We start from the raw sequence: 24725 nt of genomic DNA, 5'->3' as shown, positions 1-24725 counted from the left end.
ACATATAACACAACATATACAAGATTTCTATGCTGAAAACTACAAAACACTTGTGAAAGAAATCAAGGACGACCTAAACATCCTTGATTGGAAGGACCCTGTGAAGATTTCTTTCCCCCTTAAATCGATCTACAGATTGATTTAATATACTTTATTAAAAAATCCTGGCATAATTTTTGCAGTAAAGCTGAGTATAAAATTTATACTCAGGTAAATGAATTAAAATATCCATAAAAATTTTGAAGAAAAATAAAGTTGCTGGAATTATACTACATTTTAATAACAAGCTACAGTAATCAAAAACAGTGCAATGTGGGCAAAGGGGGAGACACACTGATCAATCAGAAACAGAAAAAAGAAAATTAAAAGGCAAGTTACAGACTGAGAGAAAATATTTGCAAGTCACACACCTGAAAAATACTTATATTCAGAATATACAAATAACTCCCAAAACTCAACAGAGCAAAAAGCTTCAACAGATACTTCACCAGGCAGGATTTACAAAAGGCAAACAGCATATGAAAAGATATTCATCATCATTAGCCATCAGGCAAATACAAATGAAAACCACAATGAGATACCATTACATCTATTAGAATGACTAAAATAAAAACTACTGATAATACCAACAGTTACAAGGATGCATAGCAAATAGGGAATGCAAAATGCTATAGCCACTCTGGAAAACAGTTGGGCAATTCTTTATAAACTTAAACATATACAACAATTCCTTGTTCACACAAAAAGCTTAATGTATACTTCTCATCTTTCTATTCATAATCACCAAAATCTGGAAACAAGCAAATTTCCTTCAACTGATGTATGCATAAATAAACCTGGTACATACACACAATGGACTACTACTCAGCAATAAAAAGGAGTCAACTATTGACAAATGAAATAATTTGAAAGAATTTCAAAGGCATGCTGAGTGAAAGGAGCAATTATCAAAAGGTCAAATACCATATGATTCCATTTACAAGGCATTTTCCAAAGGAAAAAGAACTATAGTGATGGAGAACATATCAGTGGTTGCCTGGGCTTATTAGTGGGAGGGAAGATGGTGTGACTGCAAATGGACATTTTTGGGATGTTGTAAATGTTCTCACGTGATTGTGGTAGAGGTCATACAAATTCATACGTGTGTTAAAATTCATGCAATTATATAAAAAATTCCATTTTGCTTTAGGGTAATTTAAAAACCAAAATAAATTACCCCAGGATCTTTTTATGAGAATGAAAAAATACAGAGACAAGATCAGAAGCAGGAACTACAGAGAATTCTGGCCTCTGAACTCTGTTCGGATAGTTGCCAATTACGAAACGTGGGGGCAAACTGCCCATAAGAGTGTAAAGGTTGTGACACTGTATGGAGTTCATACTCAGTTCAGTGATGAGATGGAAACTGAGGAGGTTTGATTATGGTGAATGGGAAAGAGGGGCACTTTTAATATATAATGAATTGTGATATCACTACTGTACATTTCTAAAATTCACAAAAAACAAGAATGATTCACTTGCCAATCTCTTAGAGGGTAGAAATAGATCCTCTCCCCCCCAGATATGTATTAATATAGTTTTAGAATTCATCTTTGTCTCCCAACTATGCTTAATTAAATTTATAGTTTTGACACCTGGACAACTGTCACAGATAGACTGGTACCTTAGTGAGGCTGAAAATCATATTTTCCATCTATCATCCTTTCCTCCAATAACACTGAGATTTTTTTGACATTAGTAAGACCAGTCTGGCCTGCATTCAACATTAGACTTTTAGAAGATCATTCTGCATGAGATAACTGCTTTAGAGACTGAGAATTTAGTTTTATTGTCTACATTTAGTAGATATGTGGCTGGTGTTGTCATAATTGTATGTGTTGTAAGTAACTCTTTGATATTTTATTAAAAAAATCTTTGGACTTTAAAGATGGGACCAAAAAATCTTTGGACTTTAAAAATCTTTCTTTGGTCTTTAAAGCTTAGAGCTGAATTAAGTAAACCTCAGTAGTCCTGAGTGGAAGACAGCCTCAGCTAAGGCAACCCTGTCTTATCCCAGAGACTTTATGAGACTAATCAAATTACACACTCATGGAAGGAAAGATTTTAAACTTTTTCTTTAGAATTTAACTGATAAAGACAAAGGGATTTAATTTTTATACTTTAATTTTTCCCTGGAAATTTAATATGGGAGAAGAATTCATATTGCTCAATTTTTAACAGTCTTATACTTTTGATAGTATATTATTTGGAGGATATTTATGCCGTTGTTTGGGTTCCTGGTCTAATCCAATGAGCTCTAATGGACAACATGAAGTAACATAGAATGATATAAATAAAGAAAGTGATATTTCACTGGGGTCCATAGTGGGTTGAGTGAATGTACATAAACTTAATTTCTGACTCACTTCAGAGTTTTTTTCTTTTTTTTAACATCTTTATTAGCATATAATTGCTTTACATTGTTGTGTTAGTTGCTGCTGTATAACAAAGTGAGTCAGCTATACGTATACATATATCCCCATATCCCCTCACTCTTGCGTTTCAGAGTTTTTAAAAATCAATTTGAGCAATATAAAAATTATCTTGCAATTTGTTACGTTCATGTATTTTTCATTCAGCAGCAATAGATCATTTAATTTGTCTAAAATGATGATAAGTTCAGAACACTAAATCTGTAACTTGAGATGAAATTCTGAAAGCAATAGAGGTTATATCATTGTTTGTAAGCATCACTCTAAATCTGTCATTTGACAACAAAGAACAGAGGAATTATCTGAATTTAAGCAAAAAAGGCCATCCAAATTCAGTCTTTCCCAAAAATACTATTTAATATTTCTTATCACAATACTAAATTACCATATGCTCCTTTATTTGCTTTCTGGTCACCAACAGGATAAACTATCTTTATGTCATCATTACTCTTCTTTTTCTTCTTTGGAGAATAAGCTTAAAGAAATGCAACAAAACATTTATTTTTAATAATGATGATGACAGAATTACCCAAGACAGGCTCTCTTTTCATGCCCAATAGGAAGTGAGCCTACATGCTAATTTCTATTTAGGATTGTGGAGAGGTATTGGAGAAGATGGAGGAATGCGAAAAACGATTACTCTTCAAATATTATCCCTTCAAGTTAAAAGATAGAAGGACAGAATTTTCCTCTGACAGAAAAGCTATACCTGGCTCAACTGTAACACGCCATTTTGTCTATGTAGGGATGGATACCAATATAGCTACTGGCTGGAGACCCACCAGCCCACAGTGACAATTGCAACTCTTGAATGTACCTCACAGCCTAGCATAAGCAACCAAATACATATTCCTCCTTTGCGATAAAGGAAATTATAGTTCCTGTTTCTAACCATTTAGCAGGGCAAAGGATCCTCACAGCATGTGCACTCAATGGGCTTTCATTAAGGCTGTCAAATGTGAGAGTGATCTGTCTTCTCATTGGAGCAGGTTCACCCAATATTACTGTCCTCTCTTACTCTCTCTGTCCCTCTGGAAGCTGTCTACTTAGTGGAAGATGACAACATTATTATAGAGGAATAATTCAATTTCATTTGTCACCTTGATAAAATAAATTAATTTATATCCCACTTCTTCAGAAAAAGGGATTTGAGGCAACAAGTGTTTAAAAATGTCTTCTTGAAACTCTTTTCCTATTAAATGAGAAAGTTAACGGTTGTTGATGCAGGGATGTATATAGTTTCTAAAGTGATTTCTTTTTTGAAGGATGAAATTGCTATCATTATCTCAATGAGCTGAAGAGACTGAATTGGTCCATTCAGTAAGCATGCATGTATACAAACACACACAAAGATATACATATATACATACGATACTAGGTGCTCTGTGAAACAGAAAGGTGGGAGTTACAATATAATAGGTAATTAAGACAGTGGGAAGTATGGAATACATGTATTAAGAATAATACAAAGTACTATAAGTGATTCGAAGGACAGGTATCTTCCAATTACAGTTATCAAGAAAGACTTTTTGTAGTGTCCCTTACAGTGGAGCTTAAAGAATTGCAGGAGTTAAAGAGATGGACAGTGAGCATGTCAATCCAGGCTAGAAACTTGGATAAAGAGAGGCCCAGAAGTATACAAGTTCACTTGTGTTTTAGGAACGGTCAGCAGTCTCGTTTGATTAGACAATGAAATTAATTGAATGCTTACTATGGGCTAGAACTTTTGGGCTCTTTATGGGATTTAGGAGTATTTTCTTCTCAGATGATGAAACTGTGATTCAAAGAGGTTAAATAATTTGTTCAAGCTATTTACATGGCTAGGCAATGGTAAAGCAGGACTTCAACTTCAGCAGTTTGGCTCCAGAGCCTAAGCATATCACCCCTAGATCATATCTGCCTTCTTCAAGGAGGTAATGTGAAATAAAGTTAGGTTTGGGTTTGACCCTAGATGGTGATGAATGGTTGTCTAAGAAGTCTGAGCTTCGTAATGGGGATCTTTAAGTTTTGAGGCCAGGAGAAAAAACTAGCAGAACAGAGTTTTACGTGTAATTATGTAGCAGTGTAAAAAATGGATCTGAGGTAGGTAAAAATAAGAGCCAATGGAGACTAGTTAGTAATCTACTTAAGTGACAAAGGGAGGCTCTCACATAGAAACAGGATTGATGGGACAGAGATAGGATTGATGGGATGCTATGATGATAACTCATGGAAGATTATTATTTTCTTTCCTGATACATTTAGTCACAGATAATTAAAAAAAGTCTACATTTTTGTATTCTGGCCATGAAATTTTAATATCATTAATTAATTTAATAAATCCTACTACAGTCTTAAAATGTTAAAAATAACAGGAAGCTGGTTATACTGGGCATAACAAAGTAATGACTTGATGTTCTTCCTTTAAACTTTCATTTCTTCCCGTTTTTCCTTTCTTTGTTCCTTTCTATCTTTCTCTACCTCCTCCTTTCCTTCTTCCCTGTGTTCTTTTCTGGTACTGTCTATTCTTTATGGCTGGCAAAATAGTAGAACACCATGTTGGTATGTGATAGCAATTATCTTACAAATTTTTAAGGTTTCAGTAGCAAAAAATACATTAAGTATAGGGAAGTTGGTTAGAACTGCAATATAGGCAAGCCTGTCTGCTGAACCACTTGATAAGGTTATTTTAATTTTTACGTGTATGTCTACTTTTCAACTTGAACTATTGATAGGGAAATGCCTAGAACCCTTCCCTGGCACAAAGCAGGTAGCAAGCATGAGCAAACAGAGTTGTGTAAAAGGATCTTTTACATAAATACACAGACAAGCACTTTCTACATAGCTACATCAGCCCATAATGTTCTCACATTCATAATGTGGTCCATCTTGTTCTCTGTAATCAATTGTATTTTTCCTCGTATCTTCTCTTTTAATGCCATTTTCTTGCATTTTTTGTAAATGATAAGCCATTTTTTTCTCTAGAAGGGCTTGTTTCTAAAATATTAAAGAAGTATATTGGTTAACATCAACTTGCTGTTTAGAAATACAAATAAATATTTAAAATGTGATAGTATGTTGGAAATGAGCAAGACTTGTGACTTGTAAGGTTATTCTGAGTACAAATTTGGGAGGGTAGTAAGGGGTAAATTTCCACACATGGTCAAACATGAAGAATATATTTAACCCTTAGATGCAATTTATCTCACTGCACACCTTCAGGGTGTCTAGTTTCAGATCAGATAGCATCTCAATGCATTGCTCTCCTGGTGAATTTAGACAATTTCAAATCATCTTCAGCTGGAGGATTCCTTAACCAAGAGTTACTCATGCCTAACATAGGTAAACATAATATCATACATGAAATTTGACTTCTGTCTGTAAATCTCTGGACTAATATTGACACTGGATGTGCCGGAAAAGAGATAGCTGCACAGAGGAAAACACCCAGAAATCCTCAGAGAATTTCCTAAAGTAGTCAGCAATGGAATGGATCACTATGTGTATGTGAGGAAACTATCCAAGACCAAAGACAGGATCATCCCAAAGGATTAAGAAAACAGTACTTGGCACCTACCTATGATGCCTATTCTCACCAGCCACCCCAGAAAAACTTTGTAAGTCATAGGGCACTGGGTAGAGTACTAAAATGTCTTTCCTCAGTAGTGGGGAATAACTAGTCCCAGATTAAACATGGCTCTGGCCCCATCTAACAACTATTAAAAAGCAAGACCTATAAAAATCAAACCATTTCCGAATAAACTACCTATCTACATTCAAGAAAAAAAGCTAAGGAGTATTTATAAAAAGCTGAAAATATTCAGCACACACAATATAAAATTCAAGATATCTGGCATCTAATCAAAGAATACCAAGCATATAAAGAAGCACAGAAATATGACCCATAAAGTGAGTAATCAATCAAAAATGATCCAGAAATGATACAGCTGTTAGAATTAAAGATAACATTAAAATAGATAAACTAAAAATAGAGTTATCATATGATGCTACAATCCTACTTCTGGGCATATATCTGGAGAAAACTCTAATTTGAAAAGATACATGCACCCCAATGCTCACTGCAGCACTGTTTACAACAGTCAGGACATGGAAGTAACCTAAATGTCCACCAACATAGGAATGGATAAAGAAGATGTGGTGTATATATATATATATATATATATATATATATATATATATATATACACACAATGGAATATTACTCAGCCATAAAAAAGAATTACATAATGCCATTTGCAGCAACATGGATGGACCTAGAGATCATCACATAAGTGAAGTAAGTCAGAGAAAGACAAATATCATATATCACTTATATGTGGAATCTAAGAAAATGATACAAATGAACTTATTTACAAAGCAACAATAGACTCAACAGACATAGAAAACAAACTTATGGTTACCAAAGGGGATAGCAGGGAGTGGGTGGAGAGATAAATTAGGAGTTTGGGATTAACATACACACACTACTATATATAAAATAGGTAAACAACAAAGGCCTGCTGTATAGCACAGGGAACTATATGCAGTATCTTGTAATAACCTATAATGGAAAAGAATCAGAAAAAGCATCTATCTATATATACCTATATATGTACAACTGAATCACTGTTGCACACTTGAACCTAACACGACTTGTAAATTAACTATACTTGAATTAAAAAAAAACAAACATAACTACATTCCATATATTTACAAGGTAAACAAGAGACACGGAAGATATAAAAAGGGCCCAAATCAATTTTTTTTTTTAATGTGTGAGATGAGTAATGCAATGGATGCATTAATGGCAGAGTAGATATTGCAGGGAAAGAGATTAATTAATACGTGTTCAGAAAAAGAAACCATCTAAAACGAAACACTGAGAGAAAAAAAAAATTACAAAATGAGAGGCTGTGGCCAAGATGGCAGAGTAGGAAGACCCTGAGCTCACCTCCTTCCATGGGCACACCAAAATTAAAACTATCTGCAGAGCAACTGTGAGAATGACATGAAGACTAGCAGAAAAGATTTTCCACAACTAAAGATATAAAGAAGTAACCACAATGAGATGGGTAGGAGAGGAAGAGGTGAGGTATAGTCAAGAGCCACACCTTGGGGTAGGTGACCCACAAGAGGATAATCACAATTGCAGAGGTTCTTCCCAAGGAGAAAGAGGTCCAAGCTCAACATCAGGCTCCCCAGCCAGGGGGTCCTGCACCAAGAAGACGAACCACAAGAACATCTGGCTTTGAAGGTCAGCAGGGCTTGTGTATGGGAGAACCAGAGGGCTGTAGGAAATAGTGACTCTGTTCTTAAAGGGCACATGTAAATCTCACATGTTATAAGTCCCAGCACAGAGGCAGTAAGTTGAAAGAAGCCTGGGTCAGACCAACTTGTTCATCTTGGAGAGATTCCTGGAGAGATAGGAGGCAGCTGGCATTCCCTCTGGAGATGGAGATGCTGGTGGTAGCCATTTTGGGAGGCTTGTTCTACTATGAAGACACCAGTGCTGGTAAGTGCCATTTTGGAGTCCTCCCTCTAGCTTATTAGCACTGGGGGATGATCTTCTCACCAGGGAGCTGGCACCAGTCCTGGGATCCACCTGGGCCATACAACCAGCCTCACTGTGACCCACCATATCCCAACAGGTGACTAGTTCCTAACCCAGCCACCAGAGGCCCCATAGCCAGCCTTACCAGGACATGTCTTGCCCACCAGTTGGCTGGCACGAGACATGGGACCCCCTGGGCCTTGTAACCAGCTGCACCAGGACCCAGCTATGTCCACCAGTGGGCAGGCAGCCATCACATGAGGCATGGCCTGGCAGCCAACCAGACCAGGGGCCAGCCCTGCCTACCAGCACACCGAAGTAGTCAGCCCTGCAACTGCAGAAGCAACAGAAGGGCCCATGCAGCCCCCATAGGGGACACCCCTAGAGCATAGAGCTCTCATGACCAGAGGGGAGTGTGCTGCTGGGGGTCACAGGATGGTACCTACATAAGGACACTTCTTCGAGATTGGGAAATGTAACCAATCTACCTAATACACAGAAATAAACACAAAGAATTAGGCAAAATGAGGAGAGAGAGCAATATGTTCCAAACAAAAACAAAACTTCAGAAAAAGAACTAAATAAAGTGGAGATAAACAATCTACCTGATAAAATTGAGTTCAAGGTAATGGTCATAAACATGCTCAAGGAACACAGAAGAAGATGGATGAACCAGTGAGAAGTTCAACAAGAGTTAGAAAACATAAAGAAGAATCAAACAGAACTGAATAATACAATAACTAAAATTAAAAATACACTAGAAGGGGGGCTTCCCTGGTGGCACAGTGGTTGAGCATCTGCCTGCCGGTGCAGGGGACACGGGTTTGAGCCCTGGTCTGGGAGGATCCCACGTGCCATGGAGCAACTGGGACCGTGAGCCACAACTGCTGAGCCTGCGCGTCTGGAGCCTGTGCTCCGCAACAAGAGAGGCCGCGATAGTGAGAGGCCCGCGCACCGCGATGAAGAGTGGCCCCCACTTGCTGCAACTAGAGAGGGCCCTCGCGCATGGATGAAGACCCAACACAGCCATAAATAAATAAATAAATAAATATTAAAAAAAAAATACACTAGAAGGAATCAACAGATTAGCTGATACAGAGGAACAGATTGGTGAACTGGAAGACAGAGTAGTTGGAATCACCCAAGCTGAACAGAAAAAAGAAAAAAAGAGTTAAACAAAATAAGGAGAGTTTAAGACATCTCTGGACATCAACCACACTATCATTTGCATTACAGGGGTCCCAGAAGGAGAAGAGAGAGGGAAAGGGACCGAGAACTTATTTGAAGAAATAGATGAAAACTTGTCTAACCTGAGAGAGAAAACAGACATTCAGGTCCAGGAAGCACAAAGAAACGCAATCAAGATCAACCCAAAGAGGTCCACACCAAGACACATTATAATTAAATTGGCAAAAATTAAAGAAGGAATCGTAAAAGCAGCAGGAGAAAAGCAACTAGTTATGTACAAGGTGACTCACATAAGACTCTCAGCTAACTTTTCAGCAGAAATTTTGCAGACCAGAAAAGAGTGGCACAATATATTCAAAGTGTGAAAGGGAAAACTATAACCAAGAATACCTGGCAAGGCTATCATTCACATTTGAAGGACAGCTCATAAGTTTTGTAGATAAGCAAAAGCTAAGAGTTCAGCACCACTAAACTGGCTTTACAAGAAATGTGAAAGGGACTTCTCTAAGCAGAAAATAGCACAACTAGAAATATGAAAAACACAAAAGGAAAAATCTCATTGGTAAAGGCAAGCATACAATAAAGGCAGTGGATCAACCACTTATAAAGTTAGTAGGAAAGTTAAGACAAAAGTGGTAAAATCATCTATATCCACTATAAGTAGTTAAGGGATACATAAAACAAAAAGATGTAAAATATATCAAAACATTAAAAGTGGAGGGGAGAGTAAAAATGTAGGGTTGCTAGAATGCATTTGAATCTAAGAGATAATCAACTAAAATAATCATATATATATATGGGTTTTTACATATGAACCTCCCAGTAACCACAAACCAAAAATGTATAATAAAACACACAAAAAAGAGAAACAAATCCAAGCATAATATTAAAGATACTCATCAAGTCACAATGGAAGAGAGAAAAAGATTAAAGGAATGTAAAAGAACTACAAAACAACCACAAATCAATGAACAAAATGGCATTAAGTACATACATATCAATAACTGCTTTAAATGTAAATGGACTAAATGTTCCAATCAAATGACAGAGTGGCTGAATGAATACAAAAACAAGACCCATATATATGCTGCTTACAAGTGACTCACTTCAGATCTAAAGACACACAAACTGAAAGTTAAGGGGATGAAAAAAGTACTCCATACAAAATCTGGGGTAGCAGTACTTTTATCAGACAAAATAGACTTTAAAACAGACTGTGACAAGAAACAAGGAAGGATATTACATAATGATAAAAGGATTGATCCAGGAAGATATAACAATTGTAAATATCTATGTAGCCAACACAGGAGCACCTAAATACACAAAGTAAATGCTAACAAACATAAAGGGAGAAATTGACAGTAACACAATAATAATAGGGGACAATAACACTCCACTTACATCAATAGATAGATCATCCAGACAGAAAATCAATAAGGAAACACTAGCCTTAAATAACACATTAGACCCAATGGATTTTATATATACATATAACATTCCATTGAAAAGCAGCAGAATACACGTTCTTTTCAAGTACACATGGGACATTCTCCAGCATAGATCAATCACATGTTAGGCCACAAAACAAGTCTAAATAAGTTTAAGAAGACTGAAATCATATCAAGCATCTTTTCTGACCACAAAGAAATCACCACAAGAAAAAAACCTGTAAAAAACACAAATATGTAGAGGCTAGACAACATGCTACTAACCAACCAACGGGTCACTGAAGAAATCAAACTAAACATACCTGGAAACAAAAGAAAATAGAAACACAATGATCCAAAATCTATGGGACACAGCAAAAGCAGTTCTAAGAAGGAAGTTTATAGCAATATAAGCTTACCTCAGGAAACAAAAAAATTCTCAAATAAAGAACCTAACCCACACCTAACAGAATTAGAAAAAGAACAAACAAAACTCAGAGTTAGTAGAAGGAAAGAAGTCATAATGATCAGAGCAGAATAAATGGAATAAAGACTAAAAAAAAAAAAGGTGGAAAAAAATCAATGAAACTAAGAGCTGGTTCTTTGAAAAGATAAACAGAATTGATAAACCTTTAGCCAGACTCATCAAGAAAGAGAGAGCCCAAATAAATAAATCAGAAACGAAAAAGAAGAAGTTACAACCAACACCACAGAAATACAAAGGATAAGAGATTATTATGAACAATTATATGCCAATAAAATATACAACCTAGAAGAAATATACATTCCCAGAAATGTACAATCTCCCAAGACTGAATTGGGAGGAAAATATGAACAAACCAATTACCAGTAATGACGTTTAACCAGCAGGAACTGAGGGCTTCACTGGTGAATTCTACCAATATTTAAAGAAGAGTTAACACCTATTCTTCTCAAACTATTCCAAAATATCAAAGAGGAAGGAAGGGTCTTCTAAACTCATTCTAGGAGACCAGCATCACCCTGATACTGAAACAAGACAAAGACACCACAAAAAAGGGAAATTACAGGTCATTATCACTGGTGAACCTAAGATGTAAAAATCCTCAACAAAATATTAGAAGTCAGAACTTGACAATACATTATAAGGATCACACACCACAATCAAGTGGGATTTATCCCAGGGATATAAGAATGGTTCAATATCTGCAAATCAATCTATGTGATACACCACATTAACAGTCTGAAGAAAAATCATATGATTTTCTCCATAGATGCAGAAAAAAGTTTTGACAAAATTCAACATCCATTTATGATAAAAAAAAAACTCTCCACAAAGCGGGTACAGAGGAAGCATACCTCAACATAATAAAGACCCTTTGTGACAAACCTACAGTCAACATCATACTCAATGGTGAAAAACTGAAAGCATTTCCTCTAAGATCAGGAATAAGACAAGGATGCCCCATCTCACCACTTTTCTTGAATATAGTATTGGAAGTCCTAGCCATGGCAATCAGACAAGAAAAGTAATAAAATGCATCCAAATTGGAAAGGAAGATGTAAAACTGTCTGTTTGCAGATGGCATGATACTATATATAGAAAATCCTAGAGATGCCCCCCAAGTTATTAGAACTAGTAAATGAATTCAGTAAAGTTGCAGGATACAAAATTAATATACAGAAATCTGTCCTGTTTCTACACACTAACAATGAGCTATCAGAAAGAGAAATTAAGAATCACATTTACAGTTGCATCAAAAAGAATACAATACCTAGGAATAACTCTAACAAAGGAGGTAAGAGACTTATACTTGAAAACTATAAGACATTAATGAAATAAACTGAAGACAAATGGGAAGATATACTGTGCTCATGAATTGGAAGAATTAATATTGTTAAAATGACCATATTACCCAAGGCAATATATAGATTCAATGTAATCCCTAACCCTAACCAATGGCATTTTTTAGAACTAAAACAAATAATTCTAAAATTGGTATGAAAACACAAAAGACCCTGAAGAACCAAAACAATCTTGAGAAAGATAACCAAAATCGTGGTTCCTGATTTCAAAGTATACTACAGAGCTACAGTTCAAAGCAGTATGAAGCTGGCACCAAAGCAGACACATATATCACTGGAACAGAAGAGAGCCCAGAAATAAACCCACACTTATATGGTCAATTAATCTACAATAAAGGAGGCATGAATATACAACAGGGAAAAGACAGCTTCTTCAATAAGTGGTGCTGGGAAAACTGGACAGCTACAGGGAAAGGATCAAACTTATTTACTTTCTCATACCATATACAAAAACAAATTCAAAATTGGATTAAAGACTTAAATGTAAGACCCCAAACCAATAAACTCCTAGGGGAAAACGGGCAGTATGCTCTTTGACATTGATGTTAGCATTATTATTATTACTTTGATCTATCTCCTCAGGCAAGGAAAACAAAAGCAAAGATAAACAAATGGGATTCCAACAAACTAAAACGTTTTCGGACATGTAGACTATTGGCAAAACAAAAGGCAGCTTACTGAATGGGAGAAGATATTTGCAAACGATACACCCGATAAAGGGTTAATATCCAAAATACACAACAGAATCTTACAACTCATCAAAAACAAAAAAAACAAACAAAAAAAACAAGCCAACTTAAAAATGGTCAGAGGACTTGCTCAACATGACTAATCTCCAGGGAAATGCAAATCAAAATCACAATAAGTTACCACCTCACCCCTGCCAGAATGGCTATCATTAAAAAGACAACTAATAACAAATGGTGGGGATGTGGAGAAAAGGCAACCCTCAAGGCACTGTTGGTAGGGTTTTAAATTATTAGATGGTAGCAGCCACTACGGAAAGCAGTATGGAAACTCCTCAAAAAATTAAAAATAGAGCTACCATATGACCCAGGAATTTCACTTCTGGGTATTTAACCAAAGGAAATACAAACACTAATACAAAAGATACATGCACCCCAGTGTTCACTGCAGCATTATTAACAGTAGCCAAGATATGGAAGCAACCTAAGTGTCCATCCATAGCCGAATGGATAAAGAAGATGTGGTCACACACACAATGGAATATTACTCAGCCATTAAAAATATGAAATCTTGCCATTTGTGACAACATGGATGAACTAGAGGATATTATAGCTAAGTGAAATAAGTCAGAGTAAGACAAATACTGCATATCACGTGTAGCATCTAAAAAATAAAACCACCACCACCAACAAAATAAAACAGATTCAGATACAGAGAAGAAACAGGTGGTTTCCAGAAGGGAGGGGGTGGGAAGTGGGTGAAATAGATGTAGGGAATTAAGAGGTGCAAACCTCAAGTTATATAATAAATGAATCACAAGGACAAAATATATAGCATAGGGAATATGGTCAATAATATCATAATAACTTTGTATAATGACAGAGGATTACTAGACTTATTGTGGTGATCATTTTATAATGTTTGCAAATGTCAAATCATTATGTAATACACCTGAAACTAACATAATATTGTACACTGACTATATTTCAATTTAAAAATTACAAAATGAAAAGCATATCAGTGAAGTCTGGTACAATGTCAAGCAGCCTATTATGTCTGTAGAGAGGCAAGATAGGACAAAAAAAAATTTGATAATAACGTCCATTAAAATTGTTTCTGTTCTACATAATACTGGAGGTTCTAGTCAGTGCAGTCAGGCAAGAAAAGGAAATAAAAAGGCATCTGTGTTCAATGAGAAGTTAAACTACTTTTATTTGTAGCAACATGATCATTCATGTAGAATATCGACTGGTACCTAGAATAAAACAACTAGAACTAATAAGTGTTTTTATCAATACAAGATACGAAATGAATATTAAATATTGTTTTTCTATATCCTAACCTCATTGGAATTTTAAATTAAAAATACAAATTGCAATAGCATAAATCATGAAATACATAGGGATGAATCTAGCAAAAGATGTGTAAGAGCTGTACACTTCAAATTACATGAGTACACGAGAAGAAAAATTAAGAAAACCTAAATAAATGGAGACAGGTATTTGGTTCATGAGTTGGAAGACCCAGTATTATCAAAAGATCAATTCTGCCCAAACTGACCTACAGATTCAATACAACTCCAATCAAAATCTCAGCAAAATTTCTTGGCAGAAATTGACAAGATGATTTTAAAATTTACACAGAAATGTAAAGGGCTTAGATTAACCAAAACAACTTCAAAATAGAAAAACAAACTTGGAAGGCTAACATTACTGATTTAAACAATTATTAAAGGTATAATAATCAAGGCAGTATAATAGACAAATAGGGCAAAGAGCAGAAAAGGAGTAAATTTAGACTAATACAACTGATTTTTGACAAAGAAGCTAAGACAGATCTCTTAAAAGTTTTTGACAGCCCTGTAACTTAAGCACATAAATTGGAGTAAAAATACAGATAATATCAAATCTGAAAGCAAAAAATATAAATATATTAAACACATACAAATGAATTGAAAACCTCTCATATTAAAACATGATTCAAAAAAGACAATTTAGAATAGCTGCATTGGAAATATCAATAATTCAAATAGCTCTGCCATTAAGATGCCTCAGGTAGCCTGTGGTGTTACCATGCCTACCATCAGTGGTCATGTTTAATGGACACTCCCAGTGCCATAATTTGATCCACTGCACTAGATGTCACTAAAATTGGCCAAGACTCCTTGAAAAGCAAATGTGATCAGGCAAAAATTAAGAGGAAACCTAGGGCATGCTGTTGCTACACGTCAAAGAGTGAAATTAGAACACTCTCTAACACGATACACAAAAATAAACTCAAAATGGATCAAAGACCTAAATGTAAGGTCGGACATTATAAAACTCTTAGAGGAAATCATAGGCAGAACACTCTTGAACAATATGGTACTATAATTGCAGCAATATCTTTTTGATCCACCTCCTAGAGTAATGAAAATAAAAACAAAAATAAACAAATGGGACCTAATTAAACTTAAAAGCTGGACAGCAAAGGAAACCATAAATAAAATGAATAGACAAGTCTCATAATGGGAGAAAGTATTTGCAAATGAAGTGACCGACAAGGGATTAATCTCCAAAATATACAAACAGTTCATGCAGCTCTATGTCAAAACAAAGAAACAACCCAATCAAAAAATGGGCAGAAGATCTAAATAGACATTTCTCCAAAGAAGACATACATATGGCCAAAAAGCACATGAAAAGATGCTCAACATCACTAATTATTAGAGAAATGCAAATCAAAACTACAATGAGATATCACCTCACACTGGTCAGAATGGCCATCAAAAAATCTACAAACAATAAATTCTGGAGAGGGTATGGAGAAAAGGGAACCCTCCTACATTGTTGGTGGGAATGTAAAGTGGTACAACCACTATGGAGAACAGTATGGAGGTTCCTTAAAAAACTAAAAATAGAACTATGACTCTATTTTTGATCCAGCAATCCAATATAATCCAGCAATCCCCCTCCTGGCCACATATCCAGAGAAAACTATAATCTAAAAGAATACATACACCCCAGTGTGCGCTGCAGCACTATTTACAGTAGACAAAACACGGAAGCAACCTAAACATCCACCGACAGAGGAATGGATAAAGAAGATGTGGTACATATATACAATAGAATATTACTCTGCCATAAAAAAATGAAATAATGCCATTTGCAGCAACATGGATGGACCTAGAGATTATCATACTAAGTGAAGTCAGAAAGAGAAAGACAAATATCATGTGATATAACTCATATGTGGAATCTAATTAAAAAAAATAAGAAACAAATGAACTTATTTACAAAACAGAAACAGACCTACAGATATCGAAAACAAACTTATGCGTAACCAAAGGGGAAACGTGGTGGGGGAAGGGATAAATCAGAAGCTTGGGATGAATACACACACACTACTATATGTAAGAAAGATAACCAACAAGGACCTACTGTATAGCACAGGGTATTCTACTCAATATTCTGTGATAACCTATATGAGAAAAGAATCTAAAAAAGAATGAATATATGTACATGTATAACTGAATCACTTTGCTGTACACCTGAAAACTAACAATGTTGTCAATCAACTATACTCCAATAAAAAAGTGGTGAAAAATTAAATACTAGAAAATAATTATAGTAAATTAGAATAAGCTGAGCTTGCCATATGGGTAATGAGTCCCTGACAATACTTAAAGGTACATGTATGAAGGGTAGAATAAAAGATTACCAACATATTTCAATTTCCAATATTTAAAAAATTATATAGCAGTAGATAGCAGTATAACCAAATTATGTAAATCTTACACTTACATATAGGTTTGTCAACAACATACTACCTAAAATAATCATTTAGATTAGATTATTTTAGGTTAATATTTATTGACATGAAGAGTTGTCAATGTTATTTCGTTAAATGAAAAAGCAGTCTACAAAACAGCCTATAAGGAACAATAACATGAATTTATTTATTGCAATATATAAATATTCATGGAAATATTATGCAATGTATGTGTATGTAGTTGTGTGTGTATGTATACCAATAAATAGGGTGGTGCTGGGATTACAAATGAATTTTCTTTCTCTTTATACTGATTTATACTCTAAATCATAAAATATTACATATTATTTAAGGTTCAAAACAGTTACTCTAAAAAAATTAACTGGTGGGGAAAAATTGAGAACTTTCTCCAAGAAATTCTGATTCTAAGAAAAACAATCAGTTATGTCATTTTTTTCTATAGGAATTACAAGTGTAGTTTATGGTGTGAGATAAAGTCAAAAGTAGTTATATCAAAAAATAGAGAAGTACTTTTTATATTATGGTTGCAATATGACCAAAATATAGCAAAAATTTTTATAACTTTCAGTTCTGTATAATACAAATCATTTGGGGTAACTATTCTATCATCTCACAAAGTGAACTACATTCAAAAATCAAAACTATCAAAAGCTTGTCCTCAAACAGCCCCAATTAGAGGTTAAAGCTCATCTTACCTTCCTGTCACTCTCTTCTCTGCTTTTACGCCGTTGTTCCTCTATCCTAGCTTCTCTTTTAACATCTTCTCCGATCCTTGTTAGAAGTAACATCTCTTTTGTCTTCCATTCCTAAAGAGCACGATGTTACTGTATTCAGTATGTATTCACAATAAACCAACAAGCAAGTTAGAACAAGTCAAGAGCCTAACAGAAATCAGGTCAAGCGTAACTGAAGTCATACGTTGGCTTTAGAATGTGCTTTCTTCACTGCACTCCTATTAGGAATGCAGGGATGGTTATTTTTAACTAAAGCTAAATTTAAAATTTTTGCCTTTCCACACTGAGGGCTATAGGAGAGTTAAACAGTATCTAGTAACTTTCACCATCATCACTTTAAGAGCAGATATTAGCTCATATATGTAGTTTGTGGTGTCATTCTCATTTTATGTAACAACATGCATATAATAGCTATGAAGAAAGATCAATGCGGGTAAAATGCTTAGACTTGAAATGACTTCAAGAAGTATGATGGACAGCTCAAATTATTTACAAATGAAATAACTGTACACAATTTTTCTCTCAATATTTTAAATTTGTTGTCTCTCACCTCTTCAATTTTTCTACGAAGACTAAGTTTTCTTCTTGTGTGTTCCCGCTGTTGTCTTTCTTCTCTATCCATCTGGATTAGGCGTTGCTCTTCTGCTGTGTGCTCAAGATGTTCTAATTCTCTACTTATCATATCCAAATATCTAAGTAAAAAATGAAAATGTAAGTGAAGGTGAATTGGGAGTTTTCCTTATTATGGCATCATCTGCTTTGATAGTCCAAAACTACTTCCTTTCTTGCTTTTTATTTCTTGAGCTACAGGAATTTAACTGTTTTTCTATCAGCTCTGTTCATGGACTTTAAGCCAGCCTGACCCATGAACTCACCATATTTTATTCATTATACAGATCTCCCTACTATATATATAAGAATCTGTTGTTATGGCCAAGACAATGATAAAATGTGGAGTAGACTGATTAAAAACATTTTGTACAGTACATATTCACAATAGGCTTAGGAACATGAGTTTGCGAAGAAGACTGAAATAACTGAAACACTGACTTCAAATCTGGAAAAAATCAGATTTGAATTTCCTTAGAAAAGATGTGTGTTGAGCCCCTTGTAATTTATAAGGCCTTGAATAAATCTTGCATCTATAGTCTGGGTCTCTGGTATGTCAATCTGTATTATGGAACTACCATGGAACATAAAATCAGGTAATGCAGCTTAATTTCTCACCTTAATAGAGGAGGAGGAAAGAACTATACTAAGAAATGGTCTTGACCATGGAAAGGTAATGATTGAATGTAAGTAGATAATATCTAAAGAGCTTGCAGGTTTTTTGTTTTTTTTTGAGATAATGCATGTTTATATTAGTATTAGATAAAGTTATACCAAACCTCCTTTTTTGACTTTGCATTAATTTCCTCAAACTTAATGCTGTCAGCCCTTAAAGAAGACCCATAAAAAACTATTATTAGAGGCATGTGCTAAAGATACTTTCCCACCATCTCCTACTATAGGAAGGATTTTGGATTTGATTAATTCTTCAGTTATCAGCTTGGATTACCTCTTGGACTCCCAGAAACTCTATCTTCTCTAATAGAAATTCATCTTTAGCCTTGGCACCCAAGTTTCCAATTCCTGTACTTCTTGATCTCCCTTCCTCTCCACACTGAAAGAGTGGAGTTAAATAGCATCCAGTACTTTAAAAAATTTCCTACCATCAATTATTTGTAGTATTTTGCAACTTATTTGGGTCCACATTATATACATAAAATATGCATTAACTTCAATCTCACCTGTGCCTTATTAATCGTTCCCGGTCCTTAATAGATGGGGTGCCCTCCTGTAACAACCAATTTTGGAACTGTGCAACATCAGAACGTCCAGGTATTTGATTGTCTTCCTGTAGTTTATTTACTTGTTTTGCAAGCATTTTCTATTAAGAAAAAGTGTGTATCATATATATGTATATGTATGTATATGTGTGTATATATGTATACATAAATTTTTTTAAACATTTCCCAGAAAACTGTCTTTTGATATGCCTTTTTCATACTTAGCGTTTAGTAAAATTCCCATACTTTGTAAATAACTAATTCTGTTTAACTGTATTTAAATCTTTTTTTTTTTTTTTTAAAGATTTTTTTGATGTGGACCATTTTTAAAGTCTTTACTGAATTTGTTACAATATTGCTTTTGTTTTATGTTTTTAGTTTTTTGGCCCTGAGGCATGTGGGATCCTAGCTCCCAGACCAGGGATTGAACCCACACCCCCTGCATTGGAAGGTGAAGTCTTAACCACTGGACTGCCAGGGAAGTCCCTAACTGCATTTAAATCTATTTTGAATCCACTGCAGACATGGACAACTGAACCAAAGTAAAGATTTCTCTCTCTGAAAATAAACGATAAATATTTCAGCTTATTTTTCTACCCAATCTGAAGAAATTTAGAAAAATGGAAGAAGCGGAGGAGAAACTGTAGGCATAGAGGAGGAAATGGGAGGAAATATAGAACACTTAAAAGTACTGGGGAGTCATCCTCATTTCTATACAACTCTCTTGACCTTAGAACATAAACTTGTAAAAGTACATATATGAGCACCTTTCTCATTTTTACCCAACTCTCTTGACTCTAACGCCTGAATTCACTCACACAGGCACACACGTGCACACACTCTCACACAAACTTTGAGTGAAAATGTGAAAGGAAGTCACTAACTTTACCCACTCACTCTATACCAATCATTCCACTTCACCTTTAAGGACATTTTTTACTGTATGGACACAGCCACATGTGTGTGGGTACAAACATACAGTGTACATGTTCTTTGAGTCACCTTTAGGATGTTATAACTATTCATACTGTTCCTCTCCTGTTACTTAAGCTGTTTTGGTTTCCAGCTTAAGAATCTTGCTACTACAATGGACTCTTCCCATTGGCCCCAGCTTACGTAGAAGGGACACATCTGAGTAGTAATTTAATTACTAAATTTTGTCAGCTACCACTGGCATATTAATAGATGACTTGGTCCCTTTCCTTCTCTTGGCACAAAATATCAACCTCAAAATATTATTTACTACTGCTCTAAATTTTTACTTGGAAAAATTAAGTTATCAAAATTCAAGGTAAAATATTATAAGAAAATACTTTGTATACAAACCTTTCTTCCAAACTCTATGTAAAAAATCCAAATTTAAGTATTTAACTTACTTGTTCTCTTATATAGTTTCTTTCAAAGTCTAATTTTAAACTGGTAAGATATTGCCTGTACTTATTCAATTCCCTCAAGGTACATACAATCTAAAAAGAAAATACAAAACAATAATAACAATAAAAATATATAAATACAAATATTTTAAAATCAAAGCAATTACTTTCCAGAGCAAAAATGACATTTTGATATCAAGTAATAAATTACTAACAATTTTGTAAGTAATAGCTCTCTAAAAATTGTTAATCAATAGGAAACTGTTATCCAAATAACATTACTTTATTAATATGACTTATGCCATGATAAGGAATTGACTACACATAATTGGAGCTATTAAAATACCAATGTAATAATAATATTCAACCCCAATAAGAATAGAGTCTATCAGGACTCTATCAGGCTGATTTTGCTAGGTTCTTATTTTGTCTAAAGTTTTTAAAAAGTATACGGGACATAATCCTTGACAAGCATACATGCCATTAGAGACAGAGAAAGAGGACTATGATACAGTTGGGAAAATTATTTGTATATCCTCAAATTATTTGGTAATCATCTTTTGATATTACAAAGAAAAAAGGTAAATGAGAAAGTAGTTTCACTTAGAAAACAACTGTTGTCCGATTTCCTTTGATCCAAATACTGAATAATTTATGGACTTTTCCATTAAGTATCTCTTATGACCAAGTTAAAGGTGATACAGGTCACCCAGTGAGGTACAGAAGCAAGCTTATACCAAGTCTTGGAGGTTTTCAATGATTAAAAAGAAATTATCTTCAACTCACTCTATTATTGCTGGTGATGTAGCCACCTTTCTTTAATCTCCTCAAGATGTCTTTACGCTTATGGTAGGCTCTTAAATGTGGATCATGGAGACTTTTATATTGGTTTTCCAAAAGTCGACAATAAGGATCAGTCAGGTTAAAACCATAAGAAGGTCGGAAAAGCTGCAAACATAGATTTAAACATATTATAAACATACAATTAATGAATTTTACTTTTAATATCAACCTATTAAAACACCAGATTGTTCACTGAAAATAAAGCATGCAAGAAGAATGTGAAGTGGGGAAAAACCAGCAATAGAAGAATTTGGAATGGGTAATGTTAATTGCTCATCCCTACCTCTTTTCTTCACTGACCTGAATTATTCTAAAAATCCACCCTCACTCAATTAATCCACCCCCCCCCATCTCCATCAGCTCCTGACCCAAAGCTAGAAAATGGAGGAGGAAAGGAAAAGAAAGGGAATAGGATAAAATTTGTTTTTAATGTATAAAGTTAATACTAAGATTCTCCCTTTTCCTCCTCCCTCTTCCAGATCAAGGCACTGCATTAGAAGGATAAAGGGATAATATCAATTATCATGATTATATCTCAATAATCTGAAAATGAAGGAAAATAGAAAATCTTTCACAAAGATGCATTGAAACAACTCTGACAAAAAATAGAAGTAAAACTCAGATGTTAAAGATGATGAATTAAAGAGTTACTGTATTTTGAGTTCTTATCTAACACAAGAAACCCAATGATTTCTGAGCACTACAGTCTGGAAAAAATTCAAGGTCTATATTATACAGTTCAACATATTGAAGAACCAATTATGAAGGATATTGATAGGGATTGAGGTTTCTCCATATGTGTAAAGACCAAATACAACCTTATGAAGTAGTCATTAACATATAAAAGAAGGAAAATATGAGCTAATAGTCATATTGCTCTATCTGTTACTTTAGAGGAAGCAGATGAATTATTTAATCTCATCTGTAAGTTAAAACATTACAAAGTGAGGGGGTTTAAAATTTTGGGGGGGATGTGAGTACTCAGTCCCTTTTTCAAAAATTTTTCAATAGCAGGATGGTGATAATGGGTAATGGGAGAACCTCTGAAAGGGAAAAAGTAGAGGATGGAAGCAGGTGTGGAAGTCGTCCAAACGTTGTCTTTGCATCCTATCTTTGTGCTTTCCTCTAGGTTTTCTTGGCCAGAACAACAGAAATTTTAGTCTAAAGTGATGTCAAAGCAGGAATTGGCTCAAGTGAGAGGCAGTTGGAATGTGTGGGAGATGTGGCAAACCTGAGAGCACATGCCCTGTCTGCAGGCATCTAATTCAATTTATATGACCCCACACATTGTGCATCAATCCAGAACTGTCTGGAGGTACCTATTTGTGCTCAGTCTGTGTTCTGTCTGGCGGTAGCCACCTCAGTCAGATTCTGAACACTAAGGAGCCTGGGTTGGGACCCTAAAAAGAGCTCCCTCAAGGTAAGTATGAGGATTCTTCTTATGTCGACAAAAGGGGAGACTGGGGAACCTGATAGGACGCTAGTGTTCCTTATCCATTTAAAAGCTTCCTGGTAAGTTTCTGACCACTTGCTTAATACCAGACTTTAATCTCTTCCAAACGGTCTAAGTTGTAACGTAGAATTCCCTAATTACTAAACCTTCCCTGAGAAGGCAAGAAAAAAAAAAAAAAGGGGAATTCTATAGGGCAATGTCTTAAATTCAGTGAGACCAGATAAGAAGTTCATATCTTTCCTGTAAGGGAAATAGTCAAAAATCATGAGTCAAGGAGTGGATTGTTTCTTTTAGATGTTGATGTTTAGCTGTCAACTTCTTTTAGATGTTGAATTTTAGCTTTGATGGCCTATGTTTCTCAAAACCAGCCCTGGACTAGTGACCTGTAAACAAAGAACACCTTTCATATTGGGTTGCCCAAAAAGTTCGTTCGGGTTTTTCAGTAACATCTTACCGAAAAACCTGAATGAACTTTTCGGGCAACCCAATACAAACCCATTTATTAGTGTCAGGGTAACCCATCTGTTGTCGATTAAAATAATTGGAAAGAAACAACTAAAAGTGTAAATATAAAGCACTACTTCATTGAGGAGATTGATATCCTTCTTTTTCTTTCAGTACAAAGTCAGTCTTCAGGGAAATTGGGCCTAATTATGATTAAATGAAGAGTTTGGGGGAAAATGAATGTAATAAAGAACAGAGAACATCTTTTTAAAAAGTAGTTGACAAGTGAATTATTATTTGACAGAGAAAATGGTAATACAGCAAACAATATTTGAGGAAGCAGACAGAAGACAGGGCTAAGTTTACATAATAAAAAGGAGTGATATAGGTTTCAAGCATGCTTTAGGAAAGCTGGTTTGTGTGTATATGACTTAGTCAAATTGTGTGAGGTTGGCATATTTTTAGTTAACTTGCTGTATTCTAGTAGAAGAGATTTCTTTTTAAAAAGGGAAATTATGTATTTTCCAAAAACAAAATTTACTTTAAGAAATCATGTTTATTAGGCAAGTATCAAATATGAAGGGCCCCTACTCATTTCTGATGACATCATAAATACTAGATGAGTAAGGGGGTAACTCAGAATTCTTCCTTGTAGAATTTTTTGCAATACTGATCAAAGCAACTGCTCAAAAAGAATGTATTGAACCTCCTTCAGTGTTAAGTACTGAATCAAGGAATGGGGAGGTTTGAGAGAGGGGGTCGCACTGAGGACTAAAAACATGAAAGAGTTTGAGGGCAGTATACACTATAACCCAGTAAGATTTGGGAGTTGAGGAGAAGAGCAAAGGGTATGCCAGGTTTGGGAGGCAAGGTGAACAAAGTCACAGAAGTATTAACATGGTCTGTGTGAGTAGGTATAAAAGACCCCAACTAGAAAAAGCAGAGGCTCTGCACTGGAGAAAAGACTGGATGGGGAGGCTGGGGCAAATCACGGAGTCTCCTCAGGGTGACAGAGCCTTGTTTTCCTAAAGTGAGGTTAAAGGACTAAACACTTTAATTCATTTCAACTCTACTCTTTTTCGCACTTCATGTGTGAAACAGAATTCAGCTCAAAACAAAGAGAGGTGTTC

General features: G+C 35.1%; 1 protein-coding gene across 1 annotated transcript in view; it reads right to left on the bottom strand.

The window, feature by feature from the left end:
* FSIP2 (fibrous sheath interacting protein 2) overlaps positions 1-24725 on the bottom strand; it is a gene marked incomplete at its 5' end in the record, with an annotated part of 130013 nt that overhangs the window by 104317 nt on the left and 971 nt on the right. Inside the window, 7 exons of the mRNA XM_082466842.1 lie at positions 2857-2946; positions 5321-5447; positions 17615-17725; positions 18204-18345; positions 19444-19583; positions 20859-20948; positions 21642-21803. Coding sequence (XP_082322968.1) covers positions 2857-2946; positions 5321-5447; positions 17615-17725; positions 18204-18345; positions 19444-19583; positions 20859-20948; positions 21642-21803 — 862 coding nt within the window. The remainder of the gene's footprint in view (positions 1-2856; positions 2947-5320; positions 5448-17614; positions 17726-18203; positions 18346-19443; positions 19584-20858; positions 20949-21641; positions 21804-24725) is intronic.

Source organism: Balaenoptera physalus (genome assembly GCF_965194825.1).
Source record: "Balaenoptera physalus genome assembly, chromosome: 6".
In the NCBI taxonomy this organism is placed as follows: Eukaryota; Metazoa; Chordata; class Mammalia; order Artiodactyla; family Balaenopteridae; genus Balaenoptera; species Balaenoptera physalus.
This window is presented reverse-complemented; position numbering and strand designations above follow the sequence as displayed.